This window comes from Hesperophylax consimilis, chromosome 12 (assembly GCF_061612785.1).
Source record: "Hesperophylax consimilis isolate HC1 chromosome 12, BYU_Hcon_1.0, whole genome shotgun sequence".
In the NCBI taxonomy this organism is placed as follows: Eukaryota; Metazoa; Arthropoda; class Insecta; order Trichoptera; family Limnephilidae; genus Hesperophylax; species Hesperophylax consimilis.
In genome coordinates this window covers 10,648,156-10,672,135 of record NC_142847.1, presented here as the reverse complement: position 1 = coordinate 10,672,135, position 23,980 = coordinate 10,648,156, and the positions used below count along the sequence as shown (strand labels likewise).

General features: G+C 35.8%; 2 protein-coding genes and 1 long non-coding RNA gene across 3 annotated transcripts; 1 reads left to right on the top strand and 2 right to left on the bottom strand.

Moving 5' to 3' along the window:
- Window positions 1-3,265: 3,265 nt before the first annotated feature.
- LOC149419120 (uncharacterized) lies at window positions 3,266-4,007 on the bottom strand. Its single transcript, XM_089637687.1, has 3 exons — window positions 3,873-4,007; window positions 3,613-3,674; window positions 3,266-3,517 (listed from the first exon to the last, which is right to left on the bottom strand). The coding sequence occupies exons 1-3, from the start codon at window positions 3,877-3,879 to the stop codon at window positions 3,266-3,268; spliced, it is 321 nt and encodes a 106-aa protein (XP_089493813.1). The 5' UTR covers window positions 3,880-4,007.
- Window positions 4,008-4,416: 409 nt separating this feature from the next.
- Window positions 4,417-8,766, bottom strand: LOC149419119 (uncharacterized). Its single transcript, XM_089637929.1, has 3 exons — window positions 8,692-8,766; window positions 4,737-4,950; window positions 4,417-4,656 (listed from the first exon to the last, which is right to left on the bottom strand). Exons 1-3 carry the CDS (start codon window positions 8,694-8,696, stop codon window positions 4,417-4,419), a joined length of 459 nt encoding a protein of 152 aa, XP_089494055.1. The 5' UTR covers window positions 8,697-8,766.
- A 12,419-nt stretch (window positions 8,767-21,185) lies between these two features.
- On the top strand, window positions 21,186-23,158 carry LOC149419118 (uncharacterized). The gene is made up of 5 exons (XR_016302862.1): window positions 21,186-21,263; window positions 21,350-21,582; window positions 21,662-22,017; window positions 22,536-22,623; window positions 22,789-23,158. It is a non-coding gene; the product is annotated as an uncharacterized LOC149419118 (long non-coding RNA).
- The last annotated feature ends 822 nt before the right edge of the window (window positions 23,159-23,980 follow it).

Genomic DNA, 23,980 nt, shown 5'->3' with positions numbered 1-23,980 from the left:
TAGGGGTCCAAGGATCGATCACTGCGGTACTCCTAATTTATTTTCCATTGGTTTTGAAAATTGATTATTTATTTTTGTTACCTGTTTTCTGTCTTTCAAATATAATAATTTAATTTAGCCTCAAGATATCTTGATTAACGAAGAATATTTAAATACACACAAACAAGAAACACAAATATTTTATTTTGAGTATTCACCATAACTTTTTAAACATTTCCATTGAATAATTATGCTAAATTCGAATGATTGGTATAATGGTATAAGAAAAGGTAATGAAGTAGTATTCCTAGCAGTAGCAGGTAAGCATGAACTTATTAATTGTTATCTCACCCCCCCCCCCCCCGGTAAGTTGTGGGGAGGGGGCCCGGTATAGTCTACTAGACTTGGGGCCCAGATTAGCTGTCGGCGGCCCTGGCAATCAGCCAGTCATCAGTTAGCCGATGCATTCAGAATGTTTCATCGGCTATCAGCCAAACATTAACGATAACGTGGGTCAAATTTCCTACAACTGCTGCAGAAAGGCAGAAAGCTAGGATATTATTTGAGCAATCAGATAATCCTTTTCCTGGAACTATAGGAGCGATTGATTGCACCCACATATCAATAATCGCTCCTGCAGATCAGGAAGAGATTTACTTAAATCATCATGGGAATCACTCCTTAAATGTGCAAATGGTAAGCCCTTGATTCGGACCATTCTTTGTGTACCTACTTTCATATGTGTGAAAAAGTCCTAATATTGTAATTTAAAAAATGAACATTTCAGATTTGTGATCCGAACCTCATCATTTTAGACGTGAACCCGAGATATCCGGGAACGCGGCACGATAGCCAGATTTGGGCCAATTCTCCACCTCGTCGCATTATGGAGCTGTGGCATGAAAGAGGAGAAAGGAAAACTTGGCTAATAGGTAAAAATAAGTCATTGGACATGTAGTAAATAGTATATTTTTTTTATTAGTTCACAACAATTAACATTGTCCCCTCTCCACATAGAATAGGAAAAATTATAATCTCTCCAGAGATTATGATATATTTATTCGATATAAAAAACAAAAAATGGAAAAATACATCATTACTTTTGGTTCTAAAAGCAATTAAAACAAAAATTAATTTTCATTTTAATATTTTTGTACTTAACAGGAGATGCAGGCTACCCATTGGAACCATGGCTGATGACACCCATTCCAAATTCAGCCATTGACAGTGAGAAAAGGTACACCGACGCTCACTGTAGAGCTCGGTCAGCTGTGGAGAGGTGTTTTGTACTTAACAGGAGATGCAGGCTACCCGTTGGAACCATGGCTGATGACACCCATTCCAAATTCAGCCATTGACAGTGAGAAAAGGTACACCGACGCTCACTGTAGAGCTCGGTCAGCTGTGGAGAGGTGTTTTGTACTTAACAGGAGATGCAGGCTACCCGTTGGAACCATGGCTGATGACACCCATTCCAAATTCAGCCATTGACAGTGAGAAAAGGTACACCGACGCTCACTGTAGAGCTCGGTCAGCTGTGGAGAGGTGTTTTGGAGTTCTGAAAGGAACTTGGAACATGGTGTCTGTCTGCCCAGCGAATACTAATGTATGAACCCAAACGAGCTCATCACATAATCAATTCGTGCGTTGTGCTGCACAATATGCGGAGATTAACACGCATCCATGAGCATGATAACCATTCTGAAACGGATAATAGGCCATTATCCGTTTCAGATAGAGAAGAGTCAGAACTTCCAAGGACACATCTTGCTGAAGGAAGACGTGTAAGAAGTCACATCATCACTACGCACTTCCATAACTAATACTATCTAGTTTCATTATGTGTACAATTTAATTTGTATATTCATATAGTTTTCTTAATGTTGTTAACAGTTTTGTTTCCCTATATGATTTTTTGTGATATGTAGTAAAATAGTTTTTTGATTACTTTGTTTTGTATTACCTGTAATTCATTTATGTACATTTCAAGTGCTTTTCCCCAGATTTCAGCCAAGTAATTTAAATGTGAATGTATGAGGGAGGCTCTAATATAAACCCTTTCAAAATTTAATTGAACAGATATACTAACCGGCTAAATATGCTAATTGAGGGGGTGATTTTATTTTTGATATCATGTGTAATATGCTTTTTAAATGTTGTGCTTATCAACGCACAGCCCAAGATATGTATCAGGATTTGCAAGTCATTCTATTAGGTTTCTCTGTATAAACTGTGCCTTTAAATGTTGTGCTTATCAACGCACAGCCCAAGATATGTATCAGGATTTGCAAGTCATTCTATTAGGTTTCTCTGTATAAACTGTGCCTTTAAATGTTGTGCTTATCAACGCACAGCCCAAGATATGTATCAGGATTTGCAAGTCATTCTATTAGGTTTCTCTGTATAAACTGTGCCTTTAAATGTTGTGCTTATCAACGCACAGCCCAAGATATGTATCAGGATTTGCAAGTCATTCTATTAGGTTTCTCTGTATAAACTGTGCCTTTAAATTGTGTTAAATTAAATTGTGCCTTTCTAATGTTCCCATACAATGTTTTCCTTTCCGGAATGAGTTTTTTGTTCAACCCGTTAGGAAAAAACAAAGAAACTCGAAAGGAAACCTGAACCTGAAAACTCATCGTTAGCAAATTCTTAATGTAAAATTTTGATTATATAACGTATCTAGGTGCAAAAATTTATCAAAATATAAAATGGGCTAAACACATTAGTTATTCATATTATAAATTTAAAATTTATTTTTTTCAAAAGTCTCATTCACTGTTGATTATGATATTATCGGATGAGGCAGTACAAATGATAATATTCTAAATTCACTAATTAAAATCAAAAAAGCCATCATGAAAATTACACTGAAAGGCTCTGTAAGAATTAGAAGTGATTTTTCAATAATCTTAACATCATGTCAATTAAACAACTATAACAAACAATAATAAACAATACTATTTTTACATTCCTAAATCCTACTCTCATTTCAAATCACAGCAACATTATAACGTAAAAGGAAGATAATATCACATTTATTATTATTATTGTAAAATTAACGTTTTAAAACACAATATCAATTTAAAAGAATAAATAAATAGTTAAGAGTGAGACTGAAAACCCGCTTTTACAAAAAATACTGACTTTTACTCCCTTTTCCTCATCCTCTGTTACGTCTCTCATCTTCTCTCCTCTCTCTGTATTCTAGTCTACTTAATAATAGCATGAGCATTACAAAAAATACTGACTTTTACTCCCTTTTCCTCATCCTCTATTAGGTCTCTCATCTTCTCTCCTCTTCTCTCCTCTTTCTCTCTACTAGTCTACTTAATATTAGCATGAGCTGAGCGAACTGCTCTGCTCTCTCTTCCCTGTCTCTTTCTCTTTCTCTCATCCTCTCTTCCCTGGCTTTTTCTCTTTCTCTCACCCTCTCTTCCCTGTCTCTTTCTCTTTCTTCCCTGTCTCTTTCTCTCGTTCTCTCAATTAGATTTTTCTCGATTAAATTTGCTCGTCTCTTCTGGGTTTCTGCAATATTCTGTAAAAAAAAAATTCAATCTTGAAATGTAATCAAGTTACTAATTAGGAAGAAGGCCACAAATAATATGCAATAGTAAAGTAAGTTTTCCTCACCGATAAAGTACAATTCTGTTGCTCCATTAGTTTCTGAACTGCAGCCCTGGCCTCGTTTTGGTCTGAAAGTTTAAACTCAATATAATTGATGTCTCTCATAATTTGAATACTTGATTTTTCGATTATTATAAAAATAGAATTTATACGTATATAAATCAATTAAAATACATATTTTGATCTGCTTCACGTAATAATAATTGGTTACCCTGCGAACTTAGATTGGATGGACGCGAATCTACTTGATTTGTATAAAGAATTACCTGTCATGAGTCGAGGATTCCGCCTTGGTCTCTGGGTTGATGGATGGGGAGTGGGAGGTCTGTCCACTGCGTGAGGAGTGGTCGGCGGTGAAGGGCTAATCACAGGGTTCAGGAATTCACCCCTCACTCCACCACTACCACTCGGAACCCACAGCTCCTCGACCACACCATAATCCTCCTGCTGCATCTCTACAGCCACAGCAGGTTCGTCACCATCTGCTACCTCCATCAATGCCAGAAGAGATCTCTGTAAAACCAAATAAACAAATCAAAATGTATCATTAGAAATTTATTTATGTTATTACACTTATTATGTAAACTAGCAAAAGCATTGGGCATGATCGAGCGTGGGTATAGTCCTATACAAATAATCAGAATACGTACATCATCATTGGGAAAGTTATCAGGCATGCCTAGTCCTTCTACAGCCACAGCAGGCTCGTCACCAACTGATACTGATACTCCCATCAGTGCGAGAAGAGATCTCTGTAAAACGAAATAAACATATCAAAATCTATCTTATGAAATTTCTTTATGTTTTTACTCATATTATGTAAACTAGCAAAATATTTGACATGAACGAGCATGGTAAAATACATACATCATCATTGGGAAGGTTGTCAGGCACGTCTAATCCTTCTGCAGCCACTCTGCCTATCAGGCTAAAGACTTTCTCCTCCAGCTCGGACAATGTGGTCCTCGCTGATGTGTTGCCGGTCTGCAGGCGGTCTTTCCGCATTTTGGCAACTTTCGCCCTCACATTCGATTTTAATGTGGTCCACACCTGAAACGAATATTTCATTACAGTTGACAGATCAAATTCACTACAACATTGACAAATACTATTCAAAACTTTTAACTCACTTTTTGCCATTGAGTGGTTGATTTTGGTGGACCAGCGTTATTTAATGTATTGGTGAGATTTCGCCAAAATGCGGCTAGATTCTCTTTCCCATGCATACCGACAAAACGGTTTGCCGCGAAGAGCGGCTCAGCGACCATTGCATCGGCCATTATCATAAACTGGATGGCTGTTGTACGGGCAGATCGATTTGCTTTTTGTACATTAATCGATACACTGAAAGAGAATTATTAATTAACATCAGATTCTTAATTACACACTTTTTCTTAGGTTTGCACACATAATAATAAAGACAAAATATAATAATACAAGAACTGTATCGCTTTTTACTTGGTTTTAAACATTTCTAAACAAACGTCAACTTCGTACAGACATAATTATTTATACTGTTCGCTGCCTTAGTTCTTGTATGTTCAATAGACCATTTAGCAAATTTTACAGGAGACGTTTTTTTTGTTTTTACAGGCAAATTCTAAAAAATTCTCGATTTTGGTCATTTTGTTTAATACATGTGTGTAACAGGAAATTATTAAAGATCATTTTTCGAAGATTGAAGCTATAATATGCCCATATTATGACTTTAAAGGTGGACGTTGAACATGGCTTGAAAATGATAAATGATTATTTTGGATATTGAACATATTGTCTGGAGATTGAACAATTCGGCTCCCATAAGTTTGAGGTATTTTTTGTTCAATTAGCCAATTAGTGGTAAATTGCATATACAGGGTGATTTTCAGATTTCGAATACTTTACTTTTATCTTAGTTAGTAGTTGACTTAAAGTATTACTTTAAAATATACAGAGTCCTTGAGTTGATTTTTCACGAAAACTGCTCTATATAAATCATCCAATATTTTGGAAGTTTGAAAACAATGCACAAGTACAAAGGTACCTACCGCTAATATACCACTATCGGTTGTCGGTGCATGCGTGATGTGAAATATTCTCACATCATACGTATTACGGCCTCCGTGGTGTAGGGGTACTCTTGACTAGAAATCCGGAGGTCGCGGATTCAAATCCCGGCGTGCGCAAGTAAATTTTATTTTACTCATTTATGTTATTTTCACAAATCATTCATTTAAAAAACATATAGTCTATTTGCAGCATGTTCCAGAGAGGAAGATATGGTGTAAAGACCACCATAAGAATTGAAATGGCTTTAGCCGTGTTTGGTGATCAGATCTAAATCACATACCATCTCCTTCCCCTCCACACTACCTTCAGCCTCACAATATACTAATATACCCCAATTGGGGATTCCATAGTCTCACTGGCTCCAGATGGTTGGGAGCAGTTGAGACTGTGTGCGGAATTCGAGAAAAAAAATTCCGAGTGATGCGTAAAATTATTGAAGTTCAATTTTCACTTGAAAATTTGTTATTTTTACTGTTCGATACCTAACTAACTAACTAACTAACCATCACGCCGTTTCCCCGCAGGGGTAGGCAGAGAGGACGGACCGCCAAACAACTCGGTCTTGGCACACACTCCTTGCCTCATTCACATTCATACATCGTCTCATACATACTCTTCTATTGTTCTGACTCTTGACATGGCCCGACTCAAGTATCTGATTCACTTGGTCATGCCATGTCTTCCTCGGGCGTCCCCGACTTCTGCTACCATTCACATTTGCATCGTATATTCTCCTTACACTCCTTTCTTCGCTCATTCGCTCTACATGCCCAAACCATCTAAGCGTCCCTTTCTTGATCTTACTCATTACGCTTACATCAGCCTTGCACTCTTTGCGGATTTCCACATTCCTCACAGGATCATACATGGTTTTACCACACATACGCCTCAGGGATCTCATTTCAACAGCATTCAATCTACTTTCATCCTTTCTTTGCCAGTTCCATGCCTCACTTCCATACATCAGGGTAGGTACCAGCACTCCATTGTGGACTGCTAACTTCGCTTCTTTGGACAATTTTTTGTTAGCGCCAACTGCGTTCAGTCCTCCATTAATGGAGTTACCTGCATTTACTCTTCTTTCAATATCTCTGTCAGCCTTCCCATCTCTCGTAAACATGCTTCCTAAATACACAAATTCATCCACCTGCTCCAAGTATTCCTCATTCACAGCCATATTGCACACTGTTTTCGTACTTTCTCTTTCAAACACCATTACTTTAGACTTACTTACATTCATCATTAACTCATTCTTCACGCATACTTCGTTCATCCTAGACACGAGAGACTGCAGATCATCCATACTATTAGCAATCAGCACCGCATCATCAGCATACAACAGGCAACATACTTTCAGATTACTCAAATTCGCGCCCAATCCCACCTCTTTCAATTCTTGCATACAATTATCCATGTATAGATTGAATAACCACGGTGACATTACGCAGCCTTGTTAAACACCTTTTGTGATATCAAACCACCCCGTAAAACCACCGTTCACCCTAACACATGCAACGCTTCCCTCATATAGAGACGCAATTGCCTGAGTCAGATTCGCATTCACTCCATACTTGGACAACACCTTCCATAGCTTTTTCCTGTCGACTCGGTCGTATGCTTTTTGTAGATCTACAAAGGCACAGAAAAGTTTCTGGTTTTTTGCCAGAAACTTCTCGGTGAGCATACGCAATGAGAAGATCTGGTCCATGCACCCCCTTCCACTCATAAAGGCACCTTGCACATTCCATATTTTATCCTTTGTTTCCTTTGTTTCGATACCTACATTTGATAAATGTAATTTTTAAAGTTTACTTACTTTAGAAAGATTTTTTTTTCTTTCGGAAGGTCTTATTTGCCGTGAGCTTTTTTATCTATGTTGATTATCGTGACTAAAATATTATTTTTTTAAATACTTTCAGCTCTTAAAATCCTAAAATTATAATATCCCGCGATTTGGGTTATGGGTGTGCGCTATTTAACATTAAATTTATTGTTGTTAGTAGCGGGCCTAGTTGGTTTTATTGTAGTTCCTACATAAGAATATGTTTATTGTTTTTTATGTGACTAAAAAAAACAAAATCAGAAACTTTTAATTGAATGAATTCAAAATTGTAATATTTGGACTTCGTTTTCATCAGTGATCTCAGCAGTGATAACGGACTAAATATGTGTCGTAGATGTCTTTCAATCAGACTATGAGGACAGTCGACTTTTTGCACATTTCCATGTCCTGGCTCTTTTGTTGTATTTCTTGAATAAAAATAAGTTTTAATGCACTAATATAATTTATTAATTCTCATTTTAGGTAAAAGTCCTAAGTTTGTAAATAAATAATTGAATAAATAAATAATAAATGAAGCATCCTGTATATTTGCCTAGCAAATTCAAGAAGTACATGTAAAATATGGTGAAAAAGCCTATAAATGACATAATTTTAAGACTTACCTTTCTATTTAAGCTACTGTTCTAAGGTTTATTGATTCTGGAGTCGGTGAAGTCATTTTTTAGTTCAATAACAGTATATATTCGCAATTAAACGTATTTTTAGTGGAACAATTTCGTTGTTAGAAAACAACTAAAAATCAACATGGCCGCACATTTTAACTAGCCGGCTCCTGATTGGTTGACAGTGGAGATTGAACATTCAAGACCTCAACGTTCGGCGGGATGTTGAACAAATATCTATGAACTTTTTAAAAATATTATATTCATTATTCATAACTTTGAGTGTTTGAATGTTCAATATCCAAGAGATTGAACAAATAAGAACTGAAACATTATTCCGTGAGTGGATATTGGCACTCGAAAAATGCTTAAAATGTCACTTAAAAACCAAAAAAATTGTTTTTTTTGAGCTTCATTAATGCGCAATAGGCTAATGAACATATTGGCATTTCATAACTCAGTTTTGCAAAAAAAGGTCTATTGAACATACAAGAACTAGGACAGCGTGTTGATAATTCCGTTTGAGTCCTAGTGAAAAGCATACGAATAATATTTAAATGCTTTTACATACATAATATAGCACCTACTTACCTCATTTTATTGTATTCCTCAGCAAACGACTCAAAAATAACAAGTAAACAACAACTTGAAGTGAATAAACAACTTGTCAACCTTACTGAAAAACAAAAATGATTCCCCTCGGTGGCGCGATTGGTGGGCAAAATTGACACTTTCAGTGGTGAATGAACAACAAAGTCGTTACTATCTCTCAGGGCAGGTACCTTTTAACAAAACGAAAATCTTCGATAAACTGCTTATTTATGTTATTTAAAAATAAAATAACAACTAATTAAAATGCAATATAATATAAAGCAATTGTTTTACAAAGTTTTGGTTCAAATCTTGCGTCATTTGATTATATTTCGTATATCTGTGTTTTCAAACAATGTCTCAACAACTCTTTACCGAGTTTTTTTAGGATTTTTTTACTTAGTGTCTCCTAAATTAAAAGTGTATGGCTATCGCTCTTAGGGCCCGTTCCCACTTCCGTTTTCAAATCTGTAGTGGATGTATGGAGCTCAGCGATGTGATGTCTAGGGAAATTACCCTAGATCTAGGGGAGAAAAATATTCTTTAGGGAAAAGGGAAATCAGCACAAAATCTAGGGAAATTTAGAACTCGGGCAAAAATTTTTTTTTACATATGACAATACTACTGGTATTGCTAGTCGCAAATCTTTTTTTAAAGAAATTCCCATTCCATGAATCAATATTGTAGATTTACTTACAAGAAATGTTTTTAACACTGACAACTCAAAATGTATCTAAAAGGATGAATGGGGAATCCTTTAAAAAAAAAAATTGGTTTCAGGTTACGTTTTTATCCATGTTTATTTATTACAAGGAATTTTCTCGAAGTTTCTGTTGCTTTGAAAGGTGATTAGGTGATCGCGCTTGATTTTTATATTGAAAAGTGATTTTTATTCGGAATTTTATTTCTAATTCAGTGGTAAGTGACATACATACTTTGATATTATTATTTTACTAAGAAAAAAGTGTTTTATTTGGAAAAGTACAATATTATAAGCCTACATATTATTACTAAGTATCGATGTATATCTTTCCAATTAATAAACATATAACAGGATTAGTGTTACACAATCAGCAAACTACAGGATTAGTGTAATAGCATTAGGAATAAGTTATAAGTTCAATGTTCAGCTACCAAGTTCCTTAAGCTACTTACTGATGTATTCGGTGTTTAACACAACTTATACTATTATGTGTTTGGTAAAGTGCATCCTGAATATAATATAATATTTATTACAGGCCACGATGGATATTCCTTCAACGTCCGGCACGAGGAGGAACCTTTCGGATGCAGAAGAAGCTCCTTCAGCCAAGAAGCCTAAAAAAATATATGCCCAAAAATACCAAGAAAAATGGGAATGTGAGGAGAATTTCAAAGGCTGGCTGAAAAGAAGTAAGAAGGGGCCAACATTTTTTTTTTGCCATGCCTGTAGTAAAGATTTTGTATGTGGCAAATCTGAAATCCAAAAACATGCCCAGGGAACAAAACATATTACTAATATCAGAGCTGCCGCTTCCCAACACACGCTGTTATCAATGCCTAGGGTGCAACAACTGACGACAGAAGCCGCAAAAATAAAAGAAGCTGAGATAAGGTATGGTACATCTTTACACTACTGATTTTAAAATGTACTTATAATTTATTTTACAATATGATAAGGTTTAATCTATAGTATATTATTATGAAATAAATCTTCCCAATTCTTATTACATATTTCTAAATTTATTGTATCTACTATATTGTTAATTATTTATTTATAATTTCAGGTTGGCCGCCTTTGCTGTAGAACACAACATTCCATTTAAAGCCATGGACCATCTGAGCAAGTTAGGCCAAGCTCTCTATCCGGACTCTGAAATTGCCAAAAAGGTGACTTGTGGCAGAAAGAAATGCACAGCAATCGTCAACAACGTCACGGGGAGTGTTGGGTTTGAAAATGTTTGTAAGTTGTTAAGGGACAATAAATTTTCATTAATTGTCGACGAGTCCACTGATATTAGCAGCATTAAACATTTAGCCTTAATAAGTAGAGTTTTTGATAATAGTATAAACCAAATAGTAGATGTATTTTTGAACTTAGTTCCTGTGCCTTCTGCAACTGCTGATAGTATGTATAATGAAATTAAAGATTTTTTTTGTAAAAATAATATCCCATATGCTGCTAATATGGTGGGCTTTGCTGCAGATGGTGCCAATGTGATGATGGGTTCGAGGCATTCGCTTTCTGCTCTTTTAAAAAATGATATACCAGGTCTTTTTGTTATGAAATGTGTGTGTCACTCTTTTCACTTGTGTGCTAGCAATGCATGTGAAAAGATTCCATCAGGCGTGGTAGATTTAGCAAGGGACGTATATTCCTATTTAAAAAACAGTTATAAGCGACAGTCTGAGTTAGTCGAGTTTCAGGATTTTTTGTCGCTCAAACCACACAAACTTCTTCACCCATCTCAAACCAGGTGGTTATCCCTGATCGCAGTGGTGAAAAGGCTGCTAGAGCAATACGAAGCACTCGTTTTATACTTTACCCATGCTCATCTTCAGGAAAAAATTCCAGCAGCCGCTTCTATCTTAGACAAACTCAGAGATCCCATAGTCAAAATGTATTTGTATTTTTTAGAATTTGCATTACCTTTTTTTAATGATCTCAATTTAGAGATGCAGTCCGAAAAAATTAAAATCCATCTCCTATATAGCCGCGTAGAATCAACTCTAAAAACTCTTTTAGGTTGTTATATACAACCGAATTATTTAAACCGGACCCAGCTAGTAGATGTTGAACATAACAATCCGCGATATTTTCTTACATTAGAACATGTGTACTTGGGTGGTGTGCTAACTGGAAAAATAGCAAACGGGCTAATTGAAGTTGATTCTGAAAGTCTAGATAATTTAAGAAAGCGATGTTTAGAATTTTACATTGAAGGCGTTAGCCAAATTTAAAAAGATTTAATTTTAAAGACAAAACAGTTCAAATCTTAAAACATTTAAAAGAAATAGATCCGGTTAATGTCAAGGCACAACATTGCAGTTCGATCGCTCCTATGGCAATGTTATTTCCAAATCTGGTAGGAGAGAGAGATTTAAATGACCTTGACAGAGAGTGGAGAGAGTTGCAATGTTTTGATTTTGACCCATCGCCTGACGATTCGATACTACAATTTTGGTTGAGAATTACTCAAACCAAATTGGGCGATGATACCCTCAAATTTCCTAGACTTTCAAAATTTATTTTAACAATCCTGTGTTTGCCGCACTCAAGTGCAACAGTAGAGAGATTATTTTCAATAATTAATCTAAATAAAACGAAAATCAGAAACCGTTTGTCAACCAAAACATTATCCGGAATATAGCATTCCAAAACATTAATTTCCTCAACAAATTCCTGCTTAGATTTCAAAATAGGGAAAACATTGGTTGACAAATTGGATAATAGTATTTATGATTAACTAAACTTCTGGGTTTTGTTCGGCATGTAACAGTACAGATTTTTGCCCGCTTTATGTCCTCGTCATTTCACTTCTGTATCATTCATTCCAAGTGCCAAACTTCAATCTGTACTAATAATTTAAAGCGCCCTTGAGGTTATATTTCACTGAAACGGCGCTATACAAATCATCCAAAAATTATTACTTTTAATAACACTGTCAATCCAAATCTTCTTGTTCCTTGCTAAAATCTAAATTAAAATCTTCGGCGGATAACCAGAAGCCATAATCACAGAAGCCAATTACAATGAATATAGCCTATCGATGCCTTAATCTGCAAAACAGACATACATTTGTAGATGGTATTTCAGAAAAACAGCGTTATACAAATTATATAACCATATGTTATATACATTACAATTATATACAAATTATGTAACCATATGCAAATAGGGTGGTGGATGCTTGGAACAAACTCCCACAATATGTCATCGATGCAACTAATACAAACCAATTCAAAGCTCTATTGGATTCACATTTGGAAAGAAGATAGGATTAACTTAGTGAAAAAATTAAAACTACTCATTTACTGTCAAACTATTGTGAAATTAGATATGAGCGCATTTTTTATTGGAATTGTAATCTTCTACTTCCCGGTAAAACGTATACAATTTCAGATGAAGGCATCGCTAGGTTATATATTGCTAGTATTTGACCTTAACAATTTACTATGTTTTTTCCAAATTATTGCCTATTCCGCCACGCTGGTATCGTTAACAAAAGCAGTATTTCGTTTCAATTTAAACTGTAATAAATAATAACTAAAGTAGGCAAGTAATGCATTTAAAATAAGGGTAATTAATTAGCTATTTAGTGTGTCGGAATTGTAAATAATTACCTCTTCTTAGTATCCAATTGTAAATAATTATTTAATCTTATAACCTCTCCTCTATACCATGTACCTGTCTGACTGAAATGTATTTCCTGTAATCTTGTATGATTGAAATAATTTTAGCAACATCATAGATCTCATGACATATAGTGCCACATACCAAAATTGATGAGAAATACTTCTTATTAATAAATAAATGTAATTATGCATACAATCATAAATTGGTTTGACACACGAGATCTGTCAGCTGTCAGATTGGTTAGCCGGTGTTGCCATTGAGAAACAACAATTAAAAATTGCCAACAGCAAAATAAAAAATTTCCATGTAAGATAACTAACGACTTAAATGTGATATTTGAAAATAAAAGAAGTACCATATTCAAAGACCTTTATTTCAATGACTACCCCCCTCCCCCCCCCCGACGCGTGTGTTATATTATTATTTGCGGGCGTATTTCGCCAAGGTGGTACCCCCGGAATCTAGGGAATTCTAGGGAAATTTCACCTCTAATTCTGGGGAATTAATTTTTTTGGGCATCACATCCCTGATGGAGCTGTTCACACTTGTCCGACACGATTTGAAAACGGATCCGACATTTTTTGTCGGATGGCTCGCCTACGCAGCGCGTCCGTTTTCAAATCGTGTCGGAACACGCTCGCTCATAGTGTTGTATGGAGCTGTTCACACTTGTCGTCTACTCGTTCCGGCAGAGTCCCCTCTCACACCCCGACCCCTCCCCGCCCGCTCCCAGTCGCAAGGAAGCAAGCACGCTTCGCAGTTGTATTTGATTATTTTGTTGTAAATAAATTAAAACTATAATAATGGGTAAGGAAATAAATCCCGAAAATTTAATCCCACTGGTTGAAGAAAGAGTTGTGCTGTGGGATAAAACGACAGAAGGCTATAAAAATAATTCATTAAAATTATCGGCTTGGCGAGAAGTTTGCTGTATATTCATGCCGGATTTTGATAAATTAGAAGAAAAACAAAGAAAAGATTTTGGTAAGTACCTACTTTTATTAAAAATTGTTATTTTTTTGTTTTTATTTTGTGTGTGTAGCTGCTGCTTGCCAAGATACAGATCCTATTGGAGAAACGAAATAGTCGGCGAATTCTGATCGTATATTATTTGCAGTAGGACCACCACGAGTAATGTGTGTTTGTGTACGCATCGGATGCTCCACTGGGGTTGCAGACTGGATATCTTCAAAATTAAGACCGTCCCTTTCTCTTACAAAATTGTGTAATGCTGTACAAGCTTTTATTATTTTGATAGCTGTTTCTGGGTCGACATCCAATGGTCGATGTAGTATTCTCCACTTATTGGCTAACATACCAAAAGCACATTCAACATACCTCCTGGCTCGACTTAAACGATAATTAAAAATTTTCTTCTTGTCATCCAAATGAGTGCCTCCGAAAGGTCGCAATAAATTTTTTGACAACGGGAAAGCTTCATCGCCAATAAGTACGAAGGGCAAATCTTTTTCCATATTATCATGAAGAGGTCTAGGCTTTGGTATATTCAAACTACCGCCATCCAATTTCTGCCAGAAAGTAGTCTCCTTGAATATCGAGGAATCACACTCTTTTCCATATGAACCAATGCTCACGTAGGTAAATCGGTATTCCGAATCAACTACGGCAAGTAAAATGAAGGAAAAATAATGTTTGTAGTTATAATACATAGAGCCACTATTTTTTGGTTTCACAACTCTTATGTGCTTCCCATCAACCGCTCCGAGACAATGAGGAAAATTTGTTTTTATTTCAAAACCTTTTGCGATGTCCTCCCATTTACTTTCAGTATCAGGCAACATTATGAACTCTTTGCCTATCGTGTCCCAGATAATGCTACTCATTTCATTAATAATTTTGCTAATGGTTGACACACCAACTCTGTAGTTAAAATGTAGTTCTTTGTAGGAACATCCCGATGCTAAATATCTGTAAAATAAAAATAACAAGAAATGTACACAGCCATATATTAGGTGCAACACAAGCTAAAACTACTTTTATTTATTGCAGGTAAATTACTTTCCGCTAAGTGGAATAATTTACGAGATGGATGGATGAGAGCACACAGAGACGAAAAAAATGTTAAATCTGGAGCAGCGGCAAAATTCAAAAGGCCTTATATTTATAAGGAACAAATGAACTTTTTGCAAAAAACTATTAATCCTAAAACTACCCATGAATCTGTTTCAAAACGTCACAGCACTAATGATTCGGGTTACAACCCATATAATCTTGAAGGAAGTTCTGATGGGTCTGCACCGAGAAAGCAAGACTCTCTACCAAGTTCTTCTAAAAAGAAGAAAATGAACGTAGATGAAAAAATGTCTCAGTTTTTGGACAACAGGCTAGGTGTGAAAGAAGAACATCCAATGCTTTCTTATTTTAAAGGGGTTCTACCGGCCGTAACATCATTCGATGTTGATGAAACTTTAGAGCTTCAAGCAGGCGTGTTATCGTTAATTCAAAAAATTAAGCAGAAACGTGAAGATAAATTCTACTCACCACATTATGTATGGAACACGCAACCAAGAAATCACGGATATATACAAAACCCAACCATCGAACAACCGTCTTCTACACCTTCTGAGTGTCAATATCAATTGAATTGTCAACCGAACGAGCCGCCTGCGGGATCTGCATATTATGCACGGAAACAAACCACAAATCAACCGGCTGCATCACCTACTCATTCTGTATTGTCTCAACTATCTAATAACACCAGTCAAGATAGTACGGATTTAAATTTTGATGAATTTAACTAAAGACTTTTAACTAATTGCAGGGTTAGAAGACCCCAGTGGCGGTCCGTGAGTTTACAGTGAGCTAGAGTGATAAGATTGAAAAATACGACATTATTGAGTTGTTGTAGCTGAAAATGATCAATAAAAATTTTCGTAATAAGATTTTTTATACCTACACACATTTTGGTTGAAAACAAAACTATACATTCAGTTAAAACAACATCAATAATGTCGTATTTTTTATCTTAGCAATCTAACTCGCTGAAAACTCACGGACCGCCACTGGAAGAACCAGTAGTCAACATAATAGAATAATTTATTTTTAATTAAATAAAAACAAAACACTTGGTGTACACAACTTTTTTGTATAAAAATTATCAACTTGTTTCAAAATTTATTTTTTATTTTTTAAAGTTTACTTAGTTTTATATTTCTTTATTTTAAAGCTTAAATGAGCTGCACGTTGCACGGAACGTACGTGTAATAAACACATATTTAAAAATATTTGAGTTGTTATTGTTTTCTTACCTTAAAAATATCGATAGCCTTTCTTCAGGACAGATGCACTCTCTCAATTTTGTATTTTGATATGTTAAGCATTCTGAAACTCGTTCCAGTAGATGGTTAAAGGAAGTGATAGACATTCTAAAATAATTAAAGAACTTTAGTTCATCACTTCTCAACTCACCAATTAACACTTGGAAAGTTCCTACAGAAAATCTTTCTGCTATGATTGGGTGAACCCAAAATTTTCTTTTCACTTTTTTCCTTCTTTTTAATAAGTACCACATGACAACAAGAGCTTCATCGTCGTCCATTGCGCACGATCGTCTACTGAAGAATGAGCAAATAAAATGTTTTGGTTGAATCGACAGTTATTTTTTTTCGTAGAGTATGGTCCGTTTTTAAAACGGTAGTGTGAGCAGGGCCATTGGCCATCCGTTTTTAAAACGGGACCCGCCTCCGATTTGAAAACGGAAGTGGGAACGGGCCCTTAGTCCACAATAGGATCGTTACAAGCGAACTTAATGCTATCCTTAGGCTTGCGCCACACTTGACGGAAATTCCGTCGCGGAAATTCCGCTGGAGTCAATCCGTTGGTTACGTTGCAGCCACACTGAATATTCAGTGGCGGATTATCAGTCGACTGCCAACGCTTATACAGCGTGGTCGTAATGGATCCGATAGAAGTGATAGCTATTTATGAGGCATTAGAAGAAGAAAGAAAAATAAAGCGTAAATATTGGGTTCATCCCATAAATACTCTTCGACTAGAAATTGGGCAATTTCATACCTTGTATATGCAACTAAGAAATTATCCAGATAAAGTATTCGAATATTATCGAATGTCCATACAATCATTTGATGTATTGCTGAATTTAACGAAAGACTATATTACCAAGCAAAATACAAAACTTAGAACGGCTATATCTCTCCCAAAGGCAAACTCTATTTTGCACTTCGATAATAAATCTTTCAGTGTCGAACATCCTGTGCGTTCGTCGTCACCGCGTCTTATCCGCCGAATGTGGCGCGATGCATACAAATACTTGGAATGCGACTTTGCCGATCTTCCGCCGACGGAAGATCGGCGCGCGGAGGACGGAACAGACGCGAGTGTCGGCGGTCCGCCACGGAGCGACCGATCGTCCGCGACGGAACGACCGATCTTCCGCGTAGTGTGCCCGCTATTTGTAATTTATATGCAATTACATGTATTGGCGTTCCGTCGCGGAAGTTACGCGACGGAATTTCCGTCAAGTGTGGCGCTAGCCTAACAAGTGATAGCGTTATTTGGCTAACGCTAGCAGATAGGTTAAGGTGAAGAGAACGTGAATCCCGTTCGGTTCCTATTTTTATAATTTTGTGATAACCTACTGTTACCAGCTCTGTACCGTTTATGTTAAGTATGTTATGTTTATGTTATGTTTGGTTTATTTATGTTACGTTTTTATGATGATATTGTTAATAAGAAAAATGTTAATTGTATATGGCCAAGATCACCCCTAATGGGTGAAAACCAAAATAAAGAATAATAATAATAATATATTGTTTCTTATTTTTGTTTATTTAGGAAACAGACAGTTGTAAATGTGAATTAATTTTACATTTAAATTGAATATAAAATAAACCAGGTAAGTTCCATTTACAATATTTTTTTATGGTTACAGGTTAGGAAGAAAGTAGATATTTAAAGACATTGGTAAAAAAATAATTAAAAGAATAGTGAACAATAAAAAATAATCGTTTTGATTACGGTACATTGTAAGGTTAATTTGTTAATATCCATATAACCAAAGTCACGAGCCGCCACTGCATCCCACCTGCATCGGATTTGCAAATATATAAATACCATAATCAGACCATAGAAATACTGAAATTTAAATATCCGAAAGCAAAATTCTTAATTGCTGGTGATTATAATCTGCCAAACTGGACCGACTGGAACATCGTCGTCGCACATCAAACGTGGGCACTGAGTACATTATGAGGAAATTGATAAGGAACAAAATAAAATATAATACCCCCCCCTTTTTTTTCATCTTTTGTAACTAAAAATAAATTAATTTAAGAAAACACTTCTATGACATTGTACACCTTACCATTAAATATTCATCAGTGGAAAGTTCATAATTGGCATAATTAATTGTATTACTATTGTATTGTTGTATGGTTAAATATTTGCTGTCAACTTTTTCTAAAATATATAAATATTCCACCCTCTAGATTGAACTCCTAGCTTTTTGTGTAAAAAAGTTTGTCCACTATTTAACCATATATCTGGATTTTGTGCTTCTATATTCTTATATTTCCTGATGCATTATTTTTTTATTTCAGACAGCATAGAAAACACAGCAACAGAAAATAGAATAATATATAAGCACTGCTGACCTAATGTTATTGAAGGACAAGATTTCTAACTAAATACTTGATCAACTTTGTTGAAAGAAGGTTGACGCTTTTCAATATGCTTTCAAGTGTCGAGTTGATCATTTAAAATTGAAACGTCATATTTGACATAATTCGTTAACTCAAGCCTAGGTAAACAACAGAATAGTTTCTATTTTAGGGCTAAAATAGAAACTATTCTGTTGCTAAAGTAAGGTTAAAGGTAAGGTTTAATGTTAAATATTTAAACTGAATTTAAGCCCTAACTAAAGTTAAGCTAAAATTCAACAAAATTGAGTTGCACCAACATTAAAATAGTTAGTTTAAAGTTAGCAGTGTTGCCATCGAAATGGCTTCGAATTTTCCTTGTATTTGATGTTTGTTTTATTTTTACGCATGCCAACACTGCAGTTCAACGCGCTTTATCATTGTCTTTGACGCAGGGGCGTATAACTCCCGCATGACCTTGTAACCCTGATGGGAGGAGTTATTCAATACCCAAATTCTTATAGACAAAGCTGTTGTGGCTGAAAGCTCAGATCTCATTGGCTTAGAGCAAAAATTGTAGTTTGATCTCTCGCTCTCTACCATAGCGACTTGTGTAACAGAAAGAGAAGCTAAGCATGCTTTATGCTCCGATAAAAATTAACGATAATTTCCAAGACGCCATTTCGTAAGTTGAAAAGTCAGTTGAAGTTTTTAGCGTAAATATTTTGAATTTTCTTTCACCCATCTAAAAATAATGTCACGTGCTAGAATTCTTCAAGGTGATAAATTAATGCCGTGTTGTGTTAAAGTGTGTTATCCGGTCTATCTCCACCAATTGAAAGAAGGACCCGAACCCGTTGTAAAATACAGGTACTAACCTCTCGTTCTTTGATACAATGTTCCTGATTTCTGAATGTACTTCATTGGCTAATAATTTAATTAATTTTCCTTTTCAGACCTATCCGTATTCCGACGCGATACAATATCACGTATTAGGATGCTAAAACTGCTAAAAAAAGCCACGATTACATCATACAAGGTCATTTAAACCTCTCCAGAATTGCATCATGTAAGTATTCAGATTTAACCAGCATTTTCCATGATGTTTGCTGACGACAAAGCTGTGGAAATTATATGAAACCCTTGCAGGAGAATTTGAATAACTTCTAGTGCTGTGGCAATAATAATTAACACTTAAATTTGTTGAATATGTATTTTGTGTATATATTCTTGTATTTTTGTGCAAGGTCAAATTAAATCCTATTAAGTTGTTGCAGTAAGACTGGGTTCGATTCCTAGTTGAGACCGTTACTTTTTATTTTTCTGTGTCTTGTTCTGTTTCATGTTTTGCTTACATATATTAGTAGTAGTAGATGTAGATAGTAGATATTAGTAGTAATAGAAGTAGTAGATATCTTCTACTTCAATAATAAATCAATGCTCAATACATCGGTTCTACTGACCCTGTTTTTTATTACTGTCCATTGTCTTTTTGAAAATAAAAAGTATTTTTATGTGTGCATAGCTGTGGGTTTTTTTTATTTTCCTTTTCCTGCATTCCAATATTTTTATTTTTAAAATATAATTTTTGTGGGCTAATGAATGAACGATGTTAGCTGGGTGCAGTTATATTGTCTATGTTTGCACTTTTTTAAATGGCCTTGAGATTTATTTATGGTCCACAATATATTTACCTGTCTGGACCAAACGACCATTTTATCTGTGGTCGTCTGTGGTTAAGGGGGTGACAAAATGGGGCCATACAAAAGCCCGAAGATATCGATCTAGAGAGTAGAGATGGGCGAAGCGGCTCAGTTGAGGGAGCCGGTTCACTAGTTCCCGTTCACTTGAAAGATCCGCTTCAGTGAACCGGCTCAATTGAGCGGGTCACCGGCAGTGTTGCCAGCGGATCTTGGCCTAATATCGCCGTTTTTCAGTTGCAGTAATTCTGCCCACATATTCTATAAAACACAATTCCCCACAAGTAATTTCAAAATACATACTCCTCACGAGATATTTGAAATCCATGGGGGGGGGGGGTTGTTGGAGATTTTCTGAGAAACATAATTCCCCACAAAAAATTTCAAACTACGTACTCCCCACAAGGTATTTGAAATCCGTGGGGGGGGGGGTTGTTACAGAATTTCTGTGAAGCATAATTCCCCACAAAAAAATTTACAATACATACTCCCCGCAAAATATTTAAAATCCGTGGGGGGGAAGTGGCTACGGAATTCCATTTCAAAAATTTCCTCACAAAAATCGAGTGAACCGGCTCACCGTCCTCGAACGAGTGAACCGGCTCATCGTTCGCGAACAAATGAACCGGCTCACCATTCGCGAACGAGTGAACCGACTCATCGTTGGCGAACGAGTGAACCGACTCACACGAACGAGTGAGTCACTACTGATCCGCGAACGAGTGAGCGGCTAATTTGGGAACCGGATCTTGTGGATCCGCAAAAAGATCCGGTTCACTGAGCCGACTCGTTCGCGAACGACTCACTTCTACTAGAGAGTGGTTTATTTATGCTTTGACGCATCTTTGACGTTTACGAAGTTTTGAGGTTATTTCGCAGCTCAGTTGAAAACATAATTAAAATGGAAACAATCACAAAGTAAGTAGGTTTTATTATTGTCGTATGTGTATTTTATTCGACTTGTTATATTATTTTCTTCTCAATACGACGAACTTTACTTTCAGAGAGAGATCTTCAAACTTTAGCGCCGAAGATGTCATTTTGCTGAGAGAGCTCGTGGAGGCCCACAAGAATATTCTTTTGAATAAAAAAAAGCGATGCTGTACATGTCAAAGAGAAGGACCAGACATGGGAACTATTGACAACTAAGTATAACGCCTCCTGTCCCGCAAACCGTTATAGATCCACAAAACAGCTTAGAAACAAGTTTGAAAACTTGAAAAAGTCTGCCAGAAAGGTTTGTAGATTGTCACACATTGTTTTCTGAAGTCATGGATTGTTTCAAAATTGAAATGATGAGTAAATGTTTTTTCCAGGAATCTTCACAATTCACAAAAGAACGCCGAAAGACTGGGGGTGGTCCACCACCATCCAAGCTCAGCGATAATACAACATGGATGCAAGGTGCCATGCAAATATCCATGGAAGGGATCAACTCTGAATTTGATGACGACGCTTCTATAACTGTATGATTAGCATTCCAAACATCGTTACTTTCATTCACAGTTATGGATCGCGAATAATCATTTATTTATGACAAAATATGTTATAAAACCAAATCCAACATTCTGTTTTAAGTTGCTGAAATTCTTCCGTGCACATAAGACCCAAGACACCGGAAGACCCAACTGTGGAAGAAGCGGATGTTCAGACACCATTTTTGATGGAATTTGTAAGAAAGACGTTAATATTTTTTACAATTTATTTATTTATTTAATATCAACGGTATAAATATACCTTAAACACTGATTAAATATCATAAAATCATTGTTAATTAAGAAATAATAAAAAAATAGAGTATAACAGTTAATTGTGGCATTTGATTGAGAAATGACACCACAATTACATACAAAATTCTATAGTACAAATAAAATTAATTCTACTTTTTTTATAAGAAAACTCTATTTTTAACTTTTGAAGGTTATTCCCACCAATGTAATATATCATTGAAGAAGATAATAATAATAATCTAAATTAAAATATGAAAATGTACATGACACAGAAAAAATAAAAGATAGCGGTTGCAACTGGGACTCGAACCCAGATCTCTCGTCTGGTAAAACTTTTCCATAAGCACAATACGTGTTGAAAAGGGAGAACTCATTTACCCGCTATGAGTATGGAACTTGTCCCCCAACTGTTAGCCAATTATTCTTCCCACAATAACATGGAATAATGATGTCTTTATAGGTGGCAGTGGAAGATCCCCCACTCCCTTGTGCATCGGAGTATCAAGGTGTAGCAACTAAACGCTTACCAATAACACCATCCCTGAAAAGTGAGTTTAGTTGTGCCTTAAGTATTATAGAATCTTATTATCTTAACAGCATCTCACTAAATGTTTCAGTAAATTTATCTAAACTAGGTAGTTTAGAGAAATAATTTAGAAAGGTAGTAGGTACTTACTATCTAACGTTTTTAATGTAATGTAATATTTTTTTAGGCCTATCAAGAAAAATAAAATTATCCACGCCAAACGATGTCCACAGAAATTTCATGGAGTTGGCGGATGCACAAAAAAAATCTGTAGATTTGTCTACAGATTTAGACCTCGAGCACAAAAAAATTCTTCACGAACAGGAATATAGGCATCGTGAAGCTATTTTAGAATTGAAAATTAAACACATGAAGACAGGCGTCGTGAAGCTATTTTTGAATTGAAAATTAAACACATGAAACATGAAGACAGGCGTTGTGAAGCTATTTTTGAATTGAAAATTAAACACATGAAACATATACACGAGTTAGAAGTAAAAAAATTCAAAGAGGAAAACCGAAATGAGAATGATTTCCCCGTTACAATAGATTAAAACATTTATATTCTTTCTTTCTATTATTATTTGTAAATCTTTTTTTATTTTTAAGTTAATTAAAACATTATTTTATACAAAAAAATTACAATAAATGAGCAAAATAACTGTTGACAAGATTTTGTCGTATGTCATTACCCTGTCCAACATTTTCAAGAAAATGTCCTCCGTCAATTTCTTGGAGAATGGTGACAAAGTCTGGTGGCTCTGTGACATTGTTGTTAGTGCATATGTTGTGCAACACCGCTGTGGCAACAATCACGGCTTCCACTCTTGTGGCATCGATTCTCAATTTCGTTCCTACTGCAGGAAAACGCCTTTTCCATATCCCGAAAGTCCTTTCTACAACATTTCTTGTCCTGATTTGGCTTTCATTGTACAAAAGTTCAGCGTCAGAAACAGGATTTGCCAGTGGGGTTAATAAATATGGTTTTATCGCATAACCACGATCGCCAACTAGGTTTCTGGCTCCATAGAGCCCATCTTCCAGTTTTCCTTTAATTCTGGAATTGTTAAAAATGGTGCTGTCATGCGTAGAACCTGGCATCTTGCCACAATGTTGGTTATTTTGCAGTTGGCATCCACTATTGCTTGCACGTTGTATGAAAAGTAATCTTTTCGATTACGGTAATACTCAGCATTGTTCCCTCCAGGAGAGAGAATTCCTATATGGGTGCAGTCGATGGCACCAATTGTGTTGGGAAATCGAGCGATGCTGTAGAACTCGTTGGCACACTGCTGAATTTCATTCTCTGTTTGAGGAAATACATTATATTGTGACCGAAGGCGGGCTATTGCTCTGCTAACCCTGTCTACTACACGCGA

What these genes read in the sequence shown, in the direction of transcription:
- LOC149419119 (XM_089637929.1), bottom strand. An exon ending in CAACCACTCAATGGCAAAAA is followed by an intron (nt 4,657 to 4,736) that starts GTGAGTTAAAAG and finishes TATTCGTTTCAG; the next exon opens with GTGTGGACCACATTAAAATC.
- LOC149419120 (XM_089637687.1), bottom strand. An exon ending in AACAGAATTGTACTTTATCG is followed by an intron (nt 3,518 to 3,612) that starts GTGAGGAAAACT and finishes TTTTTTTTACAG; the next exon opens with AATATTGCAGAAACCCAGAA.